The following is a 21,488-nucleotide window of genomic DNA, read 5'->3' on the forward strand; positions in this document are numbered from 1 at the left end:
CAACTTACTAAAGGAGTTCTATCTATGTCACCCCTGGAAACCCTAAGCCTCAGGGAGGGGGCTTAAGAGGGGGGGATATTGTTGCATTTAGTGGTCCATGGACTCCTCCTGCAAACCGCCACACTTATCCCTCAGGTCTGGCCCCACCAGTTGTCCCCCAATGCCGCCAGACTCCTCAGCTCGCCAGGTTCACTCTTGAACCCAGTACTTATGCATCCAAAATCTGACCAGTAGGTGTCAGTGTTGAATAAGGCCTGAAACTTTTCGCCAAGGTCTGCAAACTCTGCCTCCACAGCATCCCCAACCCTGTCTGACCCAGGAATTGAACCCAAGTCTCTCAGCATTGCCACAGATCCAGCCCCAAGTTTTGTTTTACAGCAGCACTTCAGTATAGTTGACTAAGTTGTGACACACTGTAGATGGTCAAAATAATAAGAAAACATAGGTATTGCTTAATGATGTGTTTTTCTAAGGGTCATAAGGGTAACAAAATGTTATTCACCCATGTAGGTGAATGTTATTATATGTTCAGTAGGCTGAGTTGAACTTTTTAAATGATCACAAGTCATGCAACTGCAATCCAGGGCACCCTCCCATTCTTCCCACTGCCACCCCTGTCTCTCCTGCTTGCTCCTCTGCCCTTCATTCAGCCGCTCTAACACATAGGCTTCGAAAGAAGATTTATGTTTAATCAAAACATTGCAAGTGGGATACATGGCTGCAGCAAAGCTGGAACATTAACTCACACAATAAAACATCTAGTTATGATCTATTAACTTTGTCAAACCTAATAACAGAATATAATTAACTGTTCTGAGGGGTGACTATGCCCCTTGCCTGTACACACCATTATGCTGATAATCAGTCTGATACTGTTGACTGCGGTAACTTGTCTCTAGGGCTAGAGTGGAACTTATCAGTCTATTACTTCTTGATGGGGTCCCAAGTCGTTGAAGCTTGGCCCCCATCACTGTCCTCGTAGGATTCGATGCATGGTACTGCCCACGGACTGTTAAAATGCCATGGTCACCCCGAAGCACACTCTTCACATGTGGCTAGGGTGTACCTGTCCTGCTGTTAAAGCCTGACGGTGCCCCAACCCATGAAAAGCGATACTTGGAATGTAGGCTAATACCCCCGCATTATCACTGGAGTCTATATCAGAAGAACTTGACCCTGCCTCCTCAGCACTAGAGGAGGATCGACCGGATTCAGATGAAGAGGAAGCAGACTCTCATTTTTTTCCACGTGCTTTAGCTCTGCCCCTTTCTTTTACCTCCAATGTAGGAGAAGATTTGACCCTGTCAAATTGCCGTCTAAGTCAAACTGAGCTGCATCGACTGGCTTGCTCCCTTAGCTTAACCAGCAGTTCGTCAACCTCCTGCTGTTCCACTGACTTGTTCCGTGTGTTCATTTGCCATTTGGTTAACCATAGCTTGATTATGAATTTGCCATCAGCTGCCTGCTTAGCTGTGACCTTCATCTTAATGCCGCCTGCTCTGGTTCTGAGCTATGCTTTTGGTTTCTTGCTTGCTGCTGCTTTTGGTGGCACATCTATTGCAGATTCCATATAAACACAAGGAACAGTGAAAAGCAGGTTAGTATGTTTTTTTTTTGCATGTCTAAGATACTACCATATCATGCTGTTAGCTTTATTAACAGAGCTGCAGAAACTCAGTATCAGAAAGACAGACTCGGTTAAAGGATTTATTGCCCTAAGTTCCTAATCTTAATTGCTTTATTAAAACTATATGATACGCACGGCACCTGAGAGGGAAAGGTGTAAGAAAACTATTGCGCTCCTAGTAGCTTAGCTCATTCAGCTGGCAAAATATCTATATGTATGTGAGGTCCCAGCAGAGGCATAAAATGTTGAAGTATAACATTATATTAATCTATATACCAACACCTGCAAGCGTAATTGCAATCCCCTTCCTGAATCAATGAGCAACCAACCCTCTTGCTGAACCGCAATGACCCACTAAAGATAGCAGCTCTCAGAGATCAGTGCTGCTGTGCCTGCGTCTGGCTACCAATATGGTCCTCCGAACTGAAAATCGTTGTATATGCACATGAAATGAGCCCCGCAGGGGCACACATGTATCAGCACAATGAAAGCATTGTCGTACCTGGGAACAAAAGTAAAACAAAATGCCCTGAGCTCGCCAACACCTATGCACGCTGAGAGGTCCGTGTCATGGGAGTACACCTGACCAACAGTGGCAAGTCGCAACCCTCCATCTGGGCCACTGCGGCCTGTTTTAAGTAGCCCCCTTTTAGCTGTGGCCCATTTTTAGGTAGCCCCACTTTGGTCAGCACTGCTGTAGTAAAAATTATTTTTAATAGGCTGGGTGCATGTGTGGTCTGTCCTTCAAATATGTGCCGCAAAATAAAAATTAATCCGGGCTGACCTCGATGACTGGATCGATCCTCTATGCCGCCACCCCCCCCCCCTGACATGCTATGGAAGAGCCACAAGGCAACACTTCCACTCCTCCACTTGCAAGTGATGATTGACCTCTTTAAAAATTTTGGAGACATGGAGCATGCTATCAAAAACATGAATTTTTATTTTTTTTAAATTATTCTTTCCTTTAATTACCTTGCCAATTCCGTGACTCCTCGAAACACCGGACCCATGATGCCGCCTTCACTGCTACTCAACACGATCTTATCCAAAGAAGTCATGACCGTGACAAAGACTACTGGAACAGGCTTTGCAATGCTTGGGTAAGTGTGTTTGTGTGGGGTGAACCACAAAAATTGCTAAAGCTGCTCAAAGGAGAGGAAAAGGAATGATGGGCAGGCTCCAGCTGTTTAAATGGCCTGCGTCATTCTCCCCCTCCAGCCCCCACTCTTCCCTCCCTTCTCTCTAACCATCTCATTCCCTGATCTCCCCGCCTACCCCTTCCCTTGCAGCACACAGCCATACTCTCAGAGGAATCCAGCCCTGCCACTGCCGAAGTTGCGACTTTGCTCCCCTTATTACAGGGCTCGTTTCCTTTTTAAGAATGCTTTATACAGTGAAACATGCTTCTGTATTCAATTTGGCCAACCATTCATCTATGGCACTGATGTCACAGGTCAGAAATGGCAGGCAGACAAATCCAAATACATAAGAGGGTGGAGTCAAAGCAGCAGAGCTGGTGGGATTCCCCAGGCCTCAACAGCAGAAGAAAATCGGGCACAGCCAGTGGCCCAGCAGATGTGGTTCCCCAGGCCCCATCAGCCAACAACAAGGAGGTGGAGTCAGTGCCAGAGCAACACAGCTTTCAAGGTAAGCAGATTAGGAAGAAAACGTCAGAGAGTAGGTGGGGGTGAGGGAGATAGTACAAGGGCAAAACAGTGCAAGGAGAAGAGAAACAGCATGGGAGGGGAATAGAGTAGAGTGTGAAACAAGAGTGTGTGAGGAAAGGGCATGAGTGAGTAGAATAGAGATACTACAAGAGAGTTGGGAGAAGGCACGGTGGGAGTGGAGGATGTGAGAGAGTGGGGAAGGTGTATAGTGGAATTGGTGGAGGAATTGGGCATGAGAGAGTGTGGTGGAGTGGGAAGGGTGCAAGAGTGGGGAGAGAGAGTGTTGTGGAGTTGAAGGGGCAAAGAATGGGACAATGGAATGCAAAGGTTATGAGAATGTGTACATGGGAAGCAGAATGTGGGGGATGAGTTGAAAGGGTGTAAAAGAATAAGGGAGAGAATGTGAAGGAGTGGGGAGGGTATAAAAGAGTATGAGGAGAGAGAAGATAACATGTATAATTTAAGCTATCATGCATTCCTACACTTGTTTACTGTGCAAATGACAGAAGTTTGAGTTCTTTGTTATGTTTTCATTCTTTAATAAAAATAGGGTTTTAGAAAACATAATACAACACATCTGTGAAAAAAAAGTAAGAATTTTATATTGCTGCCTGCAATGAAATCTGAACAAGCCTGATAAACCAAGGTAAGGGCATGACTGCAACGATCTATTTTTTTGGAATTTGCTAGTATGAAATAAATGCAAATAAATAAAAATTTGTAATTACCATTCTTCCATATAGCACCTCCAATGCTTTCTTGGTGTGCACCTGATGCACACCAAGAAAGCACAGTTTAAGCTTTTATTAATAAAATACTGTACTGAGCATTGATAAGTGGCAGAAATTTTAAACACTTGACCAAGAATCCAATTAACCATTTCTTTTAATTAACTTGCAAAATGCAGGAATTAATCTGACAGTAAAATATATATATATATGTACAGCTTTTTTTGTACACAAGTGTGATAAGTTCAAAGAAACTTTTACTTACTTTTTTTTTCTTATAGTCAGTGCTTTTATCTGTAGTTATTGGACAGTCCTAATAGATGCACTTTATCAAAGTATAATCGTAAGTAAAAGTTTCTTTGAACTTATTTCCCTTTGTATGCGAAAAAAACTATCCAAAATTATTTTCAGGTAGGATAATAAAAGCAGAGTTTTCCAAAATGTAGCAGATAAACCAGATGTGACAAGCTCATAGAGGGAAACCATGCTAGCAGATCTACTTAAAACTAAAATAACATGGTGCTCAGTGCAGTTGGCAGCAGTCTGCAAGATACTGAAAGATGGGATTAAAGCATTTCAAGTGGCTGAGATAGATTTGCTTGAAGATGTGAAGGTTCCGAGTGAAAGAAGAAAGCTGAATCCAAGACAGCATATCCCTAAAAGGCACTTTACAGGTTTTTTGGCACTTTGTAATGTCATTGTCTGTCAAATCTGTTAATTCGTCGAATTCTTATATCGTCCTGCTCTGACAGCTGCTCTGGTGGGATCCAAAATCCATATGGCCGCCTCTCATTTCTAGGAGCTCCTGAAACTGAAATACGCAACATACATTGTAAACAGCAGCAACCATGTGTGTCCTCTTTGGCACAAAGCAGATCTAAACAAAAGGCAGTCTGAAATGTGAACTTTGTAGACTTCATCAACTTCTGTGCACCTACCTGAGGAAATCTTCAGTGGAGAGAAAGGAAGAATACAAAAATGCTTTAAAAGAAAGTGCAAATATTACTAATGATGCCCTTAATATTATGTTTACAGACCATACATAAACAACTAGATATTTCCATGAAGGTTGAGGGTTCATACATTACAAGACTCAGCATTTCATAGCCCATCTATAAATAAGCTGTAAAAAACACATTTACTCCCACTAAACTATCTATGTTTAACACTATTAGGGAAGGGATTAACAAGGGTATGCAGTATTTTCTAGTTTTGATCGATTTATCTTTGGATTTTGACACTTTAAATCATCACATTCTCCTGCATCATCCAGAATCTCTGGATGTTTGCTCTACTGTCCTTCACTGGTTCTCTTCTTTTCTCACTGACCGATTTTTTAGAGTGGTCTTAGGTAATTCATTTTCCTCTGTTAGGTCTTTAATGATGGGTGTTCTCCAAGGCTCTTCACTTTCTCTTACTTTATTTAACATTTACTTCCTTCTGTTATGTCATATTCTTTCACAGTTAGATATCTCTTTCAATCTCTATGCCAATGATCTGCAATTTTTCTTTCCTACAAAGTCCACTATAACTGTAGCATGTGGTAAACTGGAATATTGTTTCTTAAAAATCAATGAATGGCTGTCTTGTGTTGAACCTTAAAACTGAGATTGTGTTTCTCTTGAGCTTTGAAATTCAGGGTTCCCTTCCAGTTGGGCTTTTAAAGATGTTAATATCCCATTTAAATTTGAAGCCCAGGACTTAGGAATTCAGTTAGATTCAGCTCTTTCTCTATGTTCACAAACTCAGCTTCTTCTTCGTCACTGTTTTTTCAAACTTTGTATGTTACGTACTATCAAGTATATGTTATCTCCATCTGACGTCCGTCTTGTTATATAGTCATTAATTCTTACTTCATTAGAAATAAGAATTAATGACTATATAACAAGCCATTCAAAATTCAGCTGCTCATCTGATTTTGGGAATGCCTCTTCATTCCCATATATCTCCAATTATAGCTCATCTTCACTGGCTCCCCATACAGTGATGTATACATTTTAAAGTTCTTATGCTAGTTTTCAAAGCAGTGAATTATCTTGCTCCCAACAGTTTACCCAGGCCTGCCACTTATCTGTCTACGCGCCCTTTACGCTCTGCATTAAAAGGCTTGCTTGTCATCCCTACTGTCAAATTTATTGACCTGGCTCAATGCCGTAAGCGAATGTTCTCCATTGCTGGCTTTCAGTTGTAGAATGAGCTCCTTGACTTTCTTAAGGCCGAGAAGGATCTATTATTTATTTAATTTATTTATTTTAAATTTTTATATTCCGCTTTTTGGCACTTCAAAGCGGATTACATTCAGGTACTGTAGCTATTTCCCTATCCCTAGAGGGCTTGTAATCTAACTCCTAGATTTATCATTTTGCTATAAATCTTGCAGGCCTAATGCCAGGAATAAGAAAAAGGGGCTTGGTTAAGCTAATTTTCTGGTTAACGCATCGCACAGCTATTTTATCACATGCTGCGTTATACCAGAAAGTACAGTGTACAAATCTACTTTTCTTTCAACTCTCAGCGCTCTGAATGACACCCAATTTTCACGTGAGCTGTTGGTATACGTGATGGTGTATCTTAAGCTGCCCCCCAAGCATTCCTCACCTCTGACACCTCACCCCAAATTTAAAGGTTACCTGGTAACAGTGATATGAGTCTCTCTCTGCAAAATGTGGTAAAAGCATTTTCGGTCCTATCGTGGGGACAACGCAGCCAAAAAAAAAGTGTATCCAATGACCCTGTAAGTTTGAACCCAAGGCAATGGAGAGTAAAATGACTTACCCAAGGTCACAAGGAGCAACAGTGGGACTTGAACCCTGGTCTCCCCAGTTTGTAGCTTGCTGCTCTAAACACTAGGCTACTCCTCCTCAGGATATGTTTGAAAACCCACCTGTCTTACTAGCATTTCCTCCCTAACTCCTGCAATAGCGGGGATGTGACATTTCAGATTAAATGAAAAGGCTTTTAGATTTTTTTTTTTTTTGCTTTGTTATGTTTTATTTTTAATTGTAATTGTTGTATTATATATGTCTATTAGATAAATAAATAAATAAACCTTCAATATTCTTAATTATCGCAGCTTTTACTACACTTGGCTCCAACTTAAAGCCAATTGCTGGTGTGGATTTCAAGCAAAAGGATGAATACAAGCTGGAAAAGACAGAATTAGTTACAATGGCTTTAACCAGTTTATACAGACTGACAGCCAGGTGTTCAGCGTTTAGGTCTCCCTTTAAAAATGGCGCCGCTTAATTGTGGCGTCCTGCTCCATAGACAACATTGGGATCGAGTGGTCCACTCTAGAATAAGTAAGGTCTTTACAGCAACTTGTAAGGTCTGCTGATTATGCTGTTTTTATAGTAATGCTTCAATTACTCAATATGATGTTAGTTCACAAGATTGTCTCATATTAAGCAGTTTAGTGCTTTTCATTTATCATACTTTATATCAGGGATTGATTCACAAGTTTGACAGCTGACAGGCATTTACATTCCCTTTGCTCACCTTTTTATCAACCTCTGAAGAAGAAAAGGTATTTCGAAAAGCTTCAGTGTCTGGTTATTAACTGATGAATAACTCGTTTGAACTTTGCTCCATCTATCTATGATTCTGATGAAATAAATGTCTTTGGAAGTCTGTCTTTCCTCGATTCCTGATTTCTCAGACCTGAGATAAGCAATGGTCTTTCATTTTATTTAATATGCCTTCTATTTGAAATTTTATTTACAACAAAAAAATGACTCAAAAAAATAAAGGCCTGGATAGTATGGACTATCACAATACAATGATTATACAGCATTAGGCACATATCTGTAGGTCAAAAGGCACTAACATAGATGATGCAGTCTCAGTGCCGATGTATGAGGTCTTGATGAATGCAACACAGTGCTCTTTTGAACTATTGTGTATCAAAACTGTTACTTGAGTGAGATTTTGCTCTTTATTGTCATACACTTTGTCACTCTATGGGTTTGCCCACTGAGATTTGCAGCCATAACCAGCATCTCCTATACAAATAAAATAATTGGAAAGTGAATACCATTGTTTAGCAAAGTGCATACTTCTGTTAAGCAAATTTCCAGCTTTTCGTACCCACCCCAGGAGTTTAAATATGTAGTGGATTATTATGTCCTTTGGCTCCCTGTACCAAAAAGTGCTTACTATTCTGCCCCCACCCCAGAGGTAAAACATTTTTAGATAAACCTTTAGCCCCCCCCCCCCCCCCCCAATCTTCATCCTATAGCAGAATAGTATACACTTCTGGCACCATGCAGCTCAAAATGTGCACTAATCTATTTCTGGCACCCAGAGAGCTTACGTTGCAATTTTTAGGTATGTGCTTTGTATTGACTTACATTTCAAACTTACAAAGCAACCAGCTTTCATCATATTTCCCTTCAGTGAAATTTTGGGTCAGCACCAACTGCGCAAGGATTAAGGAGTCATGGCTGCTTCCAGTAAACTTGAAGACAGCACTGAGGATGTTCATGTGCGCATTGCAGACAGCTTGTATATTCAGGGAGTAGAAATGCTTCCATGTATGTTATGTCATTTCTTTCTCATGTGGGGGTAAGAACGACATGGGTGCAATCAATTATGCCCATCATATTCAGCATGCCAGCTATGTCAAAGAAAACACGCTTCATTTCTTGCCACTTTGTAAGGTACTGCAGATAAATGATGTATTGCCTGACCTATTTCATCAAGGCTCTCAGTACCTGGCTGAAGTGCCTTGAAAACGTTAACTGGTCCATACTAGTCACCACAGCCACTGTGTTCTGGAATGAGCGCATGGCGACAAAAAGGTAAGGCATGTTCACGCTGTTAGAGGATCTATATCATCGTTGATTTAGTCATAGAGAGAAAGAATTGTCTTGGAGCTCAGTCTATATGTAAGAACATAAGAAAATGCCATACTGGGTCAGACCAAGGGTCCATCAAGCCCAGCATCCTGTTTCCAACAGTGGCCAATCTAGGCCATAAGAACCTGGCAAATACCCAAAAACTAGGTCTATTCCATGTTACCATATATGTCTGCACCATGTTACCATATATGTCTGCACCACATCTCTTTCCAGCAACCGCAGTAGTGCTATCCTCAGATGAAATATCTATTGTTTGCATGCCCTTTTGCGAATGGCTTCAGCAATCTACTCCTCTTGGGCCTTCCTCCCTTTTTCTGCAATAAACTGTCTTCTTTCTTTTTGTTCCTCTTTCCCTCGCTATAAAGCTTCTGCCACTGCTATTCTTTGGCTGACCCGCAAAATCTCCCAAAGCATCAAAGAAAAGTGTATGTAATCCATGATTACTATAGAGAATCACTTATACACTGCCACACAAATGTCAGCAATGGCCAGCAGACATGTGCTTTAACTTTTACTCCTGCCCAGGTGCTATAAAACCCTCATTAAAAAACAGGCATTAAAATATCTCCTTGCTAACATGACTCTCTGCATTGCCTGGGAATAGCTAATTTCTTAGTTTACATGGCATTTGCAGGCGCCCACACTAAGCCAACTGCATGTTTTTACTCTGAGTTTTGTGCGTTTTTTCAGCACTAAAACCTAAGTTACATACATGAGTAAGGCTAGTGCCAAAACGTCCCACAAAAAACGGAGTAAAAACATGCAGATGGCTTAGCGTGGCTTATTACATTGGCCCCAGTAAGTTGGGAGTCCTATTACATTCCTAAGTGGTAGCTTGATATTCTCAGACTTAAACTTGTTGTGAGCTCCAAATTCTTTATCCATGCAGGATCCCAGCACACTTTGCCACTCTAGCATTTCAGAAACATGCATGCTGCCATCTCCAGGAAGCTTGTCTGCTTTGGTTTATACATTTCTTAGCAGTTTCTGAAGTTAAGAGAAAGAAAGCAACAGTGTAATAGTTATTCATTTATATTTGGGGGACCACTGGAAAATGAAGGAACATGTCTTGTAGAAACATTATAGTGGGGAGAATATGCCAGGTACAGTCCTGACTCTGTCACTTTGTTTAAACCGAAATCTCTGTTCAGCTAACAAAGGTCTATTAAAAATTCCACCTAATAGTCACAATCTTACCTCAACTCGGAAGAGAGCCATATCCCTAGGAAGCCCTGAACTATGGAACTCCCTTCCCAACTGAACTGAGAACACAACAAAATTTAAAAACCTTCAAAAAAGAACTAAAAACTTGGATGTTCACCAAAGCCTACCGAAACACCCTATGACTCCATGCTACAACTTTCCTCCCTACGGGCCCATATTAACATACAGAACCAATCCAAAGCATGTAACTTAACCTGTACAATTTAACAACCAAACCATGTTTATAACGACTAAGATAACTATGTTAACAAGCATAAGAATTTTTGAACACTCTGTTAAACATCGAAACTTTGTAAACCGTTGTGATGGCGAAACCGAACGACGTTATATAAAACTCGATAAATAAATACATAAATAAAACTATTCTGAGCCAGAGACCATGCCAATCAAAAGTGGTTTTCCTATTTTTACTTTTACTTTATGTATTCCAATACTAAAGGTATCATAATGACAGACTTTTTATGATGGAAGAGGTTAAACAATTTCCTTTAAAAGTATGTATTAAATGATTGGGGCTCAACTAGTGCTCATTTTTTGATGTATGTGGAATTTCTAAGCTTAAATAGGCACATAGATTAATACAGTGGTGCACAGGGAGAATAACTTTCAAAACTGCTCACTTTGTGCGCACATACTTGCTATTGTATTTTATAACCTGCACGAAAACAATATGCGCATGTTATAAAATATGAGTACATATGTGCGCACAAATACTTGTGCATATAAAAATAATGAGCTGTGCAAATTTGGATTTATCCGAAAAAATGCCGATTTATCTGGCTAAGAAGTGGCACTTACCAGATAAATCCAAAAAGCACTACTTAGACATGTAGCATTTTTCAGACATATCCAGCTAAGTAGCGCCACTGTGAAAATCTCTGGATCAAGGATGCTGGGCCTCTGATATCCGTACAACAGAGGCCCAGCATCTTTGGTCTAAAGACTTCCTTAGTGGTGTCAAAGTCTCTGGTCCAAAGCCTGGCCTGTACGTCTCTGGGCCTGTGATATCTGTGAAACAGAGGTCCAGGATCCTTGGACCAAGGATGCAGACCAGGACCACCCTTTGATAAGCCCTAAAGAAAAAAACAAACCCAAGACATGTAAAATTTTCAGATTGTTTACTTGACTTCAAAAGCAATTTTACAGGTAAACATCTAGAAGTGACTTAAAAGACTGCATAAAACGCAAGGTTGCATATGCAGCAAGAGTCCACAAATTCCATCAACAGGTCCATAAACTGACATACCCCTGCTGAAAGTCTGGCGTGGCAGACGAAGCATCCCCGTTCTGAAGAACAAGTTGTAGATAATCTACCATCTAATTAAAACAGTGGCAATGAGCCTTCTGGGAGGGAACCACTATCTCTGCATACTGCAGTGACGAGTGCTGATGACAAAGCTGCACCCACTTGCAAAAGAGAAAGGGAAAAGGGGAAAAAATAAGAATACATGCAGGTCTGAAGCTGTTGAGCTCACCAGGGAATCAGCAAGAGTACATGACTGGAGTATTACGGGAAGAGAAGAGATGAAAGTTGTGGGGTGGCAAGTCAAGCGATGGCAGAGATGAGAGGGAGAAGCATCTGTGTCAGAAGGAAGAGTAGACAGTGCAACTACCATTTCCGCAAACTGCAATGTTCAGCGACGATGATGCATCCACTTGCAAAAGAAAGGGAGAAGAGAAAAAAATGGGTAAAGAAATTCTGAATCCATCCAGAGCCCACTGGGGAACCAGAAAGAATGGTGCTGTGGGATGTAAATACTCACATAAAGAGAAGAGACTAGCATCGGTGTTGGGGCCTGCGAAGGCAGAGATGAGTGGGAGAGGCATCTATGTAGAGACGAGACATCTGAATGGAAGGAGCAGCATCTGCACTGGAAGAAAGAGTAGGAATGCATCCACCATTTGCGCATACTGCAGCAACAAGCGCTGATGATGCACCATTAGAAAATAAAGCCTCTCCTACAATGCAGCCTTAAGAAGACAGTGCAGTGGAGTTCAGAGATAGTCATTGGTGATCCAGCATGGCAGATAACAGCCGATGTCTTTGGAAGGCTGTCATTGGTGGTCCAGCATTGGCTATATAGGGTTAAGGGACTGTCATTGGTGCTCCAGTATGGCAACAGACTGCTGATGGTTTCCTGTTCTCAAGAGAGAGCGTGCCCAGGAAATCTGATGAACAGCTACGTGCTAGTAATTAGTCACAGAAGAAAACTGAAAGAAAGTCATTGGTGGTCTGGCTTGGAAATTGACTATAGGATAGTCATTGGTGGTCCAGCCCAGGGTTACAATGTGTCCAGATGGAGTCAATGGTGCAGTATAGGGTCGGGTCCAGAAAAAGTCATGATGGGAACTTGCTTCGAGATTCTGTGATCTGCCTCTGCATGGGGGACTGCTGTGCTCTGACACTTCTAATTTATTTATTTATTTATTTTTAATTTTTATAGACCGAAGTTCTTGTAGGAACTACAAATCAATCCGGTTCACATACAACTTTTAAATGCCCAAAAAGAGTAGTGGGCTTTACATAGAACAGATGAACAATAAAACAGGTAACAATAGAACAACAACAATAATGATGGAACAAATAGAATAGTTAACCAATTAAACATAGTACTATGGTACTAAATATTATATAGAAAATAAATATAAAAGAGATAGAGTAAATGAAGTGTGAGTACAGTATAAATACAAAAGATGAAAGAGCTCAAAAATTAAGGTACAGTTGAAAAAATCCTAATAGGAAAAACAGTGAGATAACTCATGATTAGGGTTAAAAGACTTGATTAGGTAGCATTAGATGTCTGGGAAGGCTTGACGGAAGAGCCATGTTTTTAGCTTTTTTTTGAACTCCTGATGACTTGGTTCTAGTCTTAGATCTGGGGGGAGCGCATTCCATTGGTGGGGTCCTCCTGAAGATAGTGCTCTTTTGCTCAGTGATGATTTTACCTGTGGGGCTTGCAATGTGCCCTTGTAAGCGCTTCTAATTGGTCTGGATGAAGTATGAGGTTGGAGTTGGGTGCTTAACTTGATCGGAGCAAGATTGTATGTTGCTTTGTGAATAATTGTGAGCACTTTATAGAGCAGTGATGGCCAACCTTTTGAGCTCAGTGTGTCAAAATTCATAAAAAAACCGAGCATAACTCGGGTGGTGTGTCACTTCTAGAAAAATCCATAATTTTGTGATATTTGTAGCTCTAATCAATAACAAAGTTATAATTTTAATATATATACTGTATTCATTAATAAAGCAAAAACAAATAATTCTTTACCTTACCTGCTTAGTGACTTTTTTGTTGCTGAATTTCATTGGCTAAATCTTCAATTGAAGGTTGGTATTTCGTACACTTCAAGTCCAAGCAAGCGTTACAAACTTCATCTGTCAGTTGATTTTTTATTGGCTCCCATTCATGTTCACAACACTCCCTCCCCATCTCCCAGGCATGCACACATTCATTCTCACACACACAGACCCCCAGGCAGGCACCCATGCATTCACACACATACACCCCCAGGCAGAGTCCCATTCATTCACATTCACACACTAAAGGCAGACCCCCCCTCGCTTTCTTTTGCCAGCAACCTCAGAACCTCTCTCATTCCTCTGCTGCCACTGTCACTGATGCCGCGTGGCTATTGCGGAGGTGCCGTTTGCTGCTACTGACACTGAAGTCCATTCTGCTGCCTCCTCTGTGCAGGCCCCGTGGGCTTCCACTTTCTCCATGCTGATCTCGATCCGTAGAGAAAGTGCTATTCTTGCACATTCCCAAAGATTACATGTGCCAATCACTAAAAAGTAATTTTTTTTTTTTGCCTTTGCTGTCTGATCTTAGTTTTCTAATTGGTTGGTCACAGGCTTTTTTTTCACCTTCCCTTTCTTATTTTTTTGCCAATTCCTTTTATATTGTCTTTTTTTCTGTTTCTTTTTTCTCCATCTTCTTCCCTCAAACACACAGTCAGGTTCTCATTCTCACATGCATTTCTCTTTCTCACACACACAGGCTTTCACTGGCACATGCTCTCTCTCATACAATCATTCATACACACAGGCTCTCACTGGCACATGCTCTCTCTCATACAATCATTCATACACACAGGCTCTCACTGGCACATGCTCTCTCTCATACAATCATTCATACACACAGGCTCTCACTGGCACATGCTCTCTCTCATACAATCATTCATACACACAGGCTCTCACTGGCACATGCTCTCTCATACAATCATTCATACACACAGGCTCTCACTGGCACAAGCTCTCTCTCTCTCACACACACACACACACAGAGGCTCTCACATGCTGTCTCTGCAAACATTCAGGTCTTCACTCCCACACACAGTCTCTCAGCTCATCTCAAACACGCACACATGCACACTCTACGGGCCCTCAGCCTCTCTCTCACCTCTGGGCCTCCTCTTCGCGGGTCGCCGCAGGTTGGGCTCTGCAGCGGCCCTGATCTTCTCGAGCCGCGGCAGCCCTGCTACCAGGCCTCTTCCTCTTCTTGGGCCGCTGCGACTTGGGATTCGCAGCGACCCGCGGCGGCTCCTCCTCTTCTGCACGCGCTGATTCTCTTCCTCCTTCCTGCCCACGCGGCTCCGGCAACGTTTACTTCCGGGGCCGCACAGGCAGGAAGGAGGAAGAGAATCAGCGTGTTTGAACGCGATCTTTGTCTTGAGCCTCATCGCTGCGACGCATGAGCTTCCCTGCACCCGGGGGCATTGGTGGAGGGTAGGGGGAAACTAAAAAACACATTTTAAAGGGTTGGCGCAGCTGAAAAAGAAAAGGCTCGGCGCAGCAGATAAAAAAAAAATAAATTTCCTGATAGTCCTTGAAACGCTGCGCGTGTCAGCCAAAACGACTCGGCGTGTCACCTCTGACACGCGTGTCATAGGTTAGCCATCACTGTTATAGAGGATCCTGTGGTTGATAGGAAGCCAATGTAGGTTACGAAGGATTGGAGTGATGTGATCTCTTTTATTAGAGTTTGTAAGTATTCTGGCAGCGGCGTTTTGAACCATTTGTAAGGGTTTGATGGTATTTGAGGGTAGACCGAAAAGGAGGGAGTTGCAATAATCGAGCTTAGATAGTATGATGGATTGAAGTACTAGCCGGAAGTCAGAGAAGTGAAGGAGGGGTTTTAGCTTTCTGAGGACTTGCAGTTTGTAAAAGCAGTCCTTTGCGGTATTGTTTACAAACTTTTTTAGGTTTAGATTGTTGTCTAGCCAGGCTCCAAGATCCCTGACGTCTGGTGAGAACTTGCTAATTGAGTTTGGATGAGAGGAGCTTGAAGAGATAGTGAGGGGATCTTGGGAGAGAATGAGCATTTCAGTTTTGTTGGCATTTGTTGGCATGAGGATGTCCTTGCCTCCTGGGGAAACACAAGCCCAGTCAGATAGTTCAGGGTCTGATTTACATCCTGCAAAGTGGAGACAAAGCCATGAAGGACCCCAGCAATTTCTTCAGATAAAGTGCGAATACAATCTGACATCATATTGGCTGTAGCTGTGCTTTCCCTCGCTGACATTCTGGCCTTTCTATGCATCTATCGTATTTCCTTTCACATGCGCGCCATCTCTGTATGTATAGCCCTCCATCTGGACATCACACTGGACTCTAGGAGTTCCTGCCTCGCGATCAGTTCTGCCACACCTGGTTCACCATTACATCCGTGGAAGAGGATGGTGCTTGTATCTGTGGAACAATGCTGTCGTCCACAGGCCCACCACTGGCTACAGCCTCACTTGGAAATCTGCCACCCATACAGATGGCAGGAGTCACTGGTATATCCAAGATTTCAGACAACGATGTGTCTGGCCACATGAGGTGGCGCTCAACCAACTGACTGTTCTCTTGTATGGCTATCGCTCTCTCTCTTAATAACTGCAGACTTATAGTTGGTTCTTCTGTTCTCATGGGGGCAGGGGCCTGGAGAGACAAAATATTTTTTAAAAAGCCAGGAACCAGGAACAGGGGGTGGGAGAATGGAGGCAATTGCCATGACCCCCAACCCTGTAATTTTTGTAAAAACAAAGATGTGGCTGCTTTGAGGAGGGGGGTGCCAGGCTGTTTGGAATTTGCATGGAAGAGAGGAGGTGGTCAGGTTCAGACCAGCAAAGCTGCTTCTTAACCAGAATCTTTGAGTTCTAAAAATTAATCTTATTTATATTTTCTTCCGCAACTGGACTACAATTTCTAAGTTCAAAATTCATTTTATCTTATTATTTATATTTGGCATGGTTAATATGTCACTATATCCAAGTTAAATATTTAAATTATATAGTTTATATTACATAATTTTATTAATTACCAGTAAAACTATTCTATATTATTTATTATCATTATGTTAAATTGTCATCCAGTTATAATGTTCTATATGTACCACTGTTCTATGTAAAGCCCCCTTATCTATGTTGGGCAGTTTATCGTTATATGTAAACCGGAGTGATTTATAGTCTCTATAAGAACCTCGGTATATAAAAATTAAAAATAATAATAAATAATAATAAGTCTTAATTAGTGCTACTTATCCAGCTAAGTCAGAAAGCCGGATAATCTTAAATAGTGCTAATTATCCAGATAAGTAGCACTATTTGAGACTTATTTGTCCATCTGACTTAGCTGGATAAGTAGCACTATTTAAAACTTATCAAGCTAAGTAGCAGCTTTGCTGCTACTAAGCCAGGTAAGTCAGAATTTGTCTGGATAAGTGCCGCTACTTAGCCAGATAAGTTGAAATTTATTTGGATAAATGCTGCTTTCAAGATTTATCCATATAGTGGCAAAGCTCATACTTAGCCAGATAAATTGAATGTATCTGGATAAGTTGCATGTAACTACTACACTTATGTATTTTTACCTCTAAATTTAAAAACATATGCATGGAGATTTTATCCATTTAATTTATATGCATTTACTACCTGTAAGTTGGGTTTTATGTGTGGAAGTGGGGAGATTTTCTAACATACGCGAGGCAATGAAATTACTAGTTTTACCAATTAGTCTACCAGTTCGCCCATCCAATCTGCAGATCGAGACACTCCTGGTTTTTCAGCCCCAGCTCTCCCCACCCAGTCAGTATTTCACTTTTAAGATGTTTACGAACACTTCCTCCAGATAAACAGGCCGATCCAATAACATGTGCTAGCCACTGCGCATGGCTTAACAAGTGATATGACGTGTGTCCATAACTCCTGATCCAATATGGGGATTAGCGTGCCCAAAATCACTGCATAGCTAATAGCACTCATCACAAGGAAATTCATGTAGATGAGGCTATTAGCTAATCCCCACAATCCAATAAATTTTCCGCGCGGCTAATGCACCCTTTCAATGCTGCAAATTTTACGCCAGGCCAGGGCATAACGATACTAAGTAGGCGAAACCAAATATAGCTGTATTTATTTAAAAAAAAAATTCTGGACGTCCAATACACACACACGATACATGGTTCAGGCCATGTATCTCTGTATGTCTATGCCAGTAATGGGAGAAAACGGACGCTCGTAGATTAAGCGTCCATTTTCCCAACCCTCTTGACAGCCACCTCTCCTGTGCGCCCAATGCCGAGGAGGTGCTGGGTTTGCACATTTGTCCCCAGCGCCTCCTTTTTAGCGTACCCCCTCATTTAAATATTTGATCTCGCCCAGGAGAGGTGGCTGGGTGCACATTAAGAGAATGGGCATTCAACACTGAGTGCCCATTTTCTGCGCACATTTACTGGATCAGCCTGAGAGAACAGGTGTAAATATATGCAAGTAAGCTGTCAAATTTATATCCGTAAATTACTTATAAAATAGCAACTTATATGTGTAAATTTTTGCCCCACGCTGGAACATCCCTGGCCTGGCTCCCCCTTTTTTTTTTTACATGCGCAATTTACTTGTGGACCCTTACGCATGTAGTCTGAGGTTTATAAAACAACATATATACTATTTTACACACACATATATATGCTGATATTTACATTTGCAACTTTTGGAAATTCACCTTTAAGTGTATAACTGTGCTTTTGAAAATTGCTGCAATATGTTATTGAATTGTCAATAAGTTTTATATGTGTAAGTGCACTTTACTTGCATAAATAGACTTTTGAAAATTGTTACGATATATGCAACTTTTACTTGTGTAAATCCTTTTGAAAATTACCCCATAATATGCAAATTAGCATGTCCTCAGATCCAGACAAATGCAAATATATTGACTGAATATTCATGAAACATATATTCAGAAAATCTGCCCCATTTGAGGCCTGGAGGGTCAGAATTAAGCCCTACTAGCTTAATAAAGATACAGATGTCCTACTGAAACCCAGTAAAAATGGGTGAAAAAAGCCCTGTAAACTAAATGACTGGAGAGTGATTGGATTTGAATTTCCAGTAAGTGGTTCGAGTTGTTTTCCTGCACATTTTCTAATGATGCCTGCCTTTGGATTCCCATTTAGTAAAGATTTTTCCCAGATGCATATACGGGAAGGACTTTACTGGCTAAAGATACATGTACATGAAGCGTTCTGAGCACTGGGTGAGCTCTGCTGCCTATTTTCCAGTAGATGGCACCAGATACCTATGGTGGGTGCACGTCAGGAAAGCAGGGCAAGACCCAGTCAACAAAGCTTTCCATATAGTAAGCAGAAGTAGGGTGATTTTGAAACAGATGGATGCTACAGAATCTGCTGCACTGAATGTTAGGGGTTGCTTGTTGTCTGGCCAGTTTGTATTTCACAGCATCTATCACATTCTATGTGTAAACTCCTTTAGAGAAGGAGGGCCAAGCTACCCAGTCCTACAGAGCACGGATCCACTCGGCACTGGTGGGGGGCAGGGATACACCTGTAGGACCATTATAAGAGGTTTTAAAGTCCATGCCAAAGAATGGTTCTTATGTTCTTATGTGTTCCAAACAAAAAAAATGGGTCTTTAAGTTACATATTTTGGGTCTTTAAGTTACATATTTTGGGTCTTTAAGTTACATATTTGGGTCTTTAAGTTACATATTTTGGGTCTTTAAGTTACATATTTTGGGTCTTTAAGTTACATAATGGGTCTTTAAGTTACATATTTTGGGTCTTTAAGTTACATATTTGGGTCTTTAAGTTACATATTTTGGGTCTTTAAGTTACATAATGGGTCTTTAAGTTACATATTTGGGTCTTTAAGTTACATATTTTGGGTCTTTAAGTTACATATTTGGGTCTTTAAGTTACATATTTTGGGTCTTTAAGTTACATAATGGGTCTTTAAGTTACATATTTTGGGTCTTTAAGTTACATATTTGGGTCTTTAAGTTACATATTTTGGGTCTTTAAGTTACATATTTGGGTCTTTAAGTTACATATTTTGGGTCTTTAAGTTACATATTTTGGGTCTTTAAGTTACATAATGGGTCTTTAAGTTACATATTTTGGGTCTTTAAGTTACATATTTGGGTCTTTAAGTTACATATTTTGGGTCTTTAAGTTACATATTTGGGTCTTTAAGTTACATATTTTGGGTCTTTAAGTTACATAATGGGTCTTTAAGTTACATATTTTGGGTCTTTAAGTTACATATTTTGGGTCTTTAAGTTACATAATGGGTCTTTAAGTTACATATTTTGGGTCTTTAAGTTACATATTTGGGTCTTTAAGTTACATAATGGGTCTTTAAGTTACATATTTTGGGTCTTTAAGTTACATATTTGGGTCTTTAAGTTACATATTTTGGGTCTTTAAGTTACATATTTTGTAAAGTTACATATTTGGGTCTTTAAGTTACATATTTTGTAAAGATCCATTGTAAATGCATTTTTATTAATTGTTATACTCTCTTCTTCTTCTTCTTCCCACTCTCCCAGTTGTATAATTCCTTGTTCATTGTAACTGTATTTTCTGCACCAGTTAGTTGTTCCAGTTCTATGTTTTAATGCACAAACTGTTCAATGTAAACCGGTTTGATGTGACCCCTGGTCGTGAAAGCCGGTATAGAAAATAGCTAAATAAATAAATAAATAAAGATAAAAATTAAGTCCACAGGTTCAAAACTGCAGAAAAAACCACAATATTCATTTTTTCATAAACAAGGAGATAGCAGAAATCAGATATTCTTTGGGCAGTTCCCAAGTTCAAAATTAACTCCGTGCAGCTTGAAGACATTATCAGGGAAAACTTTGACTTCCCAAATGCCTGAAAAGGCTCTTCTTGATCAAATGGCCCCTCAAAGCTTCTCCCACTTCAGAAACATTTCTCAAATACCTGCTACCCATGGAGAAGTAGGACCATCCGATTTCGGAGGCAGTTGAGGTGTACTCACTGAGCAAACATTCCCTGCTAAGGAATCAGTTAGGGGAATTCCAAATTCAGGAACCCCACCTTAGCCATCTTGACCTAAGCCCATATCTGGCTGGGAAGAACCAGGCTTAGTGAAATCAGAGGAGGATAATTCTCCCTGAGCCTCCAAACAGCACTGACCCAAGTGAATGGGCACTCCTGGTTGAGATGCTCGAATATGACAGGCAGTGCAAACAGAAAGGCACTTAGATTTCTTAGGCATAGGTGCCATTATGGCCGTCAGAGCACTTGAGCAGTGGCCGGAGGCGTGCGTCTAGCTTTTTGTTTTTTATGTCGAAAAAGCCTAGGCGTCCAAATGCCTAGGCGTGCCAAAAACAAGCGCAGCAATAAGTTAAGTGCACGATAAAACTTGTGCGTACAGGTAAGCGTGCAGCCACTGAAGGCGCCGCTTAACTTAGACGCACCGAATACAAGGCCAGACTAAATGCCCAAAAACTGGACACACAACCTGAACGCACAGTTAGATGTACACGCCAAACTGACAAGCCTGTAGAGGGCAGCCTTAGAGCACGTGAAACGCCGTTGCAGCCTACCATGCAGCACACAACGAAAAAGCCTCAAAGCTGGGCCTAGCCTACAGAGGCTGTTCAACCCGCCAGGCTGTCTACGTCCCTCGACATCCCAAGGAGCGGGACAAACGTCAGATAGGCAAGCTGAGCATGGGGACCGGAGGGAGGAAGTCCTACACTACAAAAGCCTAATTTTATGTATCTGTATAAATGTTTATATATATAAACACCTGGCTGAGCACAGAAAGGATCTCTGGCAGCGGGGGGAAAGGGCATATGCCATCACCACCGTGCTTGACTTCCTGCACCTGCTGCCTTTCAGCTGTTTGAGCAGCTGAGTCCACGCCAGCTGAAAAACCAGCTACCGGACCAAAGCACTCATCTGAGGGACCATGGAAATCACCTCAGGAATTCTCAATTTGGGGAGGGAGCGAATGTAATATCCTTAATTCTCCTTTTTTTCCAAAATGAAGCAATCCCCAGAAGGGAGATGCATGTCCACCATCTGCTGGAGACAGAGAATACTGGCAGGCTGATGTCACTGCATGG

The 21,488-nt window shown here is 41.2% G+C and overlaps 1 protein-coding gene across 9 annotated transcripts in view; it reads right to left on the minus strand.

Moving 5' to 3' along the window:
- Positions 1-4,217: 4,217 nt before the first annotated feature.
- Positions 4,218-21,488, minus strand: part of RHBDD1 (rhomboid domain containing 1) — a 278,394-nt gene continuing 261,123 nt past the window's right edge. For 8 of the 9 annotated variants that reach the window (XM_029615059.1, XM_029615052.1, XM_029615057.1 and 5 more), the window contains one exon: positions 4,218-4,836. In XM_029615059.1, coding sequence (XP_029470919.1) covers positions 4,721-4,836 — 116 coding nt within the window. In that variant the 3' untranslated portion in view covers positions 4,218-4,720. Of the gene's footprint in view, positions 4,837-11,870; positions 11,975-21,488 lie in introns of those variants that run through there. The other variant, XM_029615056.1, reaches the window with a different exon arrangement.

This window comes from Rhinatrema bivittatum, chromosome 9 (genome assembly GCF_901001135.1).
Source record: "Rhinatrema bivittatum chromosome 9, aRhiBiv1.1, whole genome shotgun sequence".
Taxonomy (NCBI): domain Eukaryota; kingdom Metazoa; phylum Chordata; class Amphibia; order Gymnophiona; family Rhinatrematidae; genus Rhinatrema; species Rhinatrema bivittatum.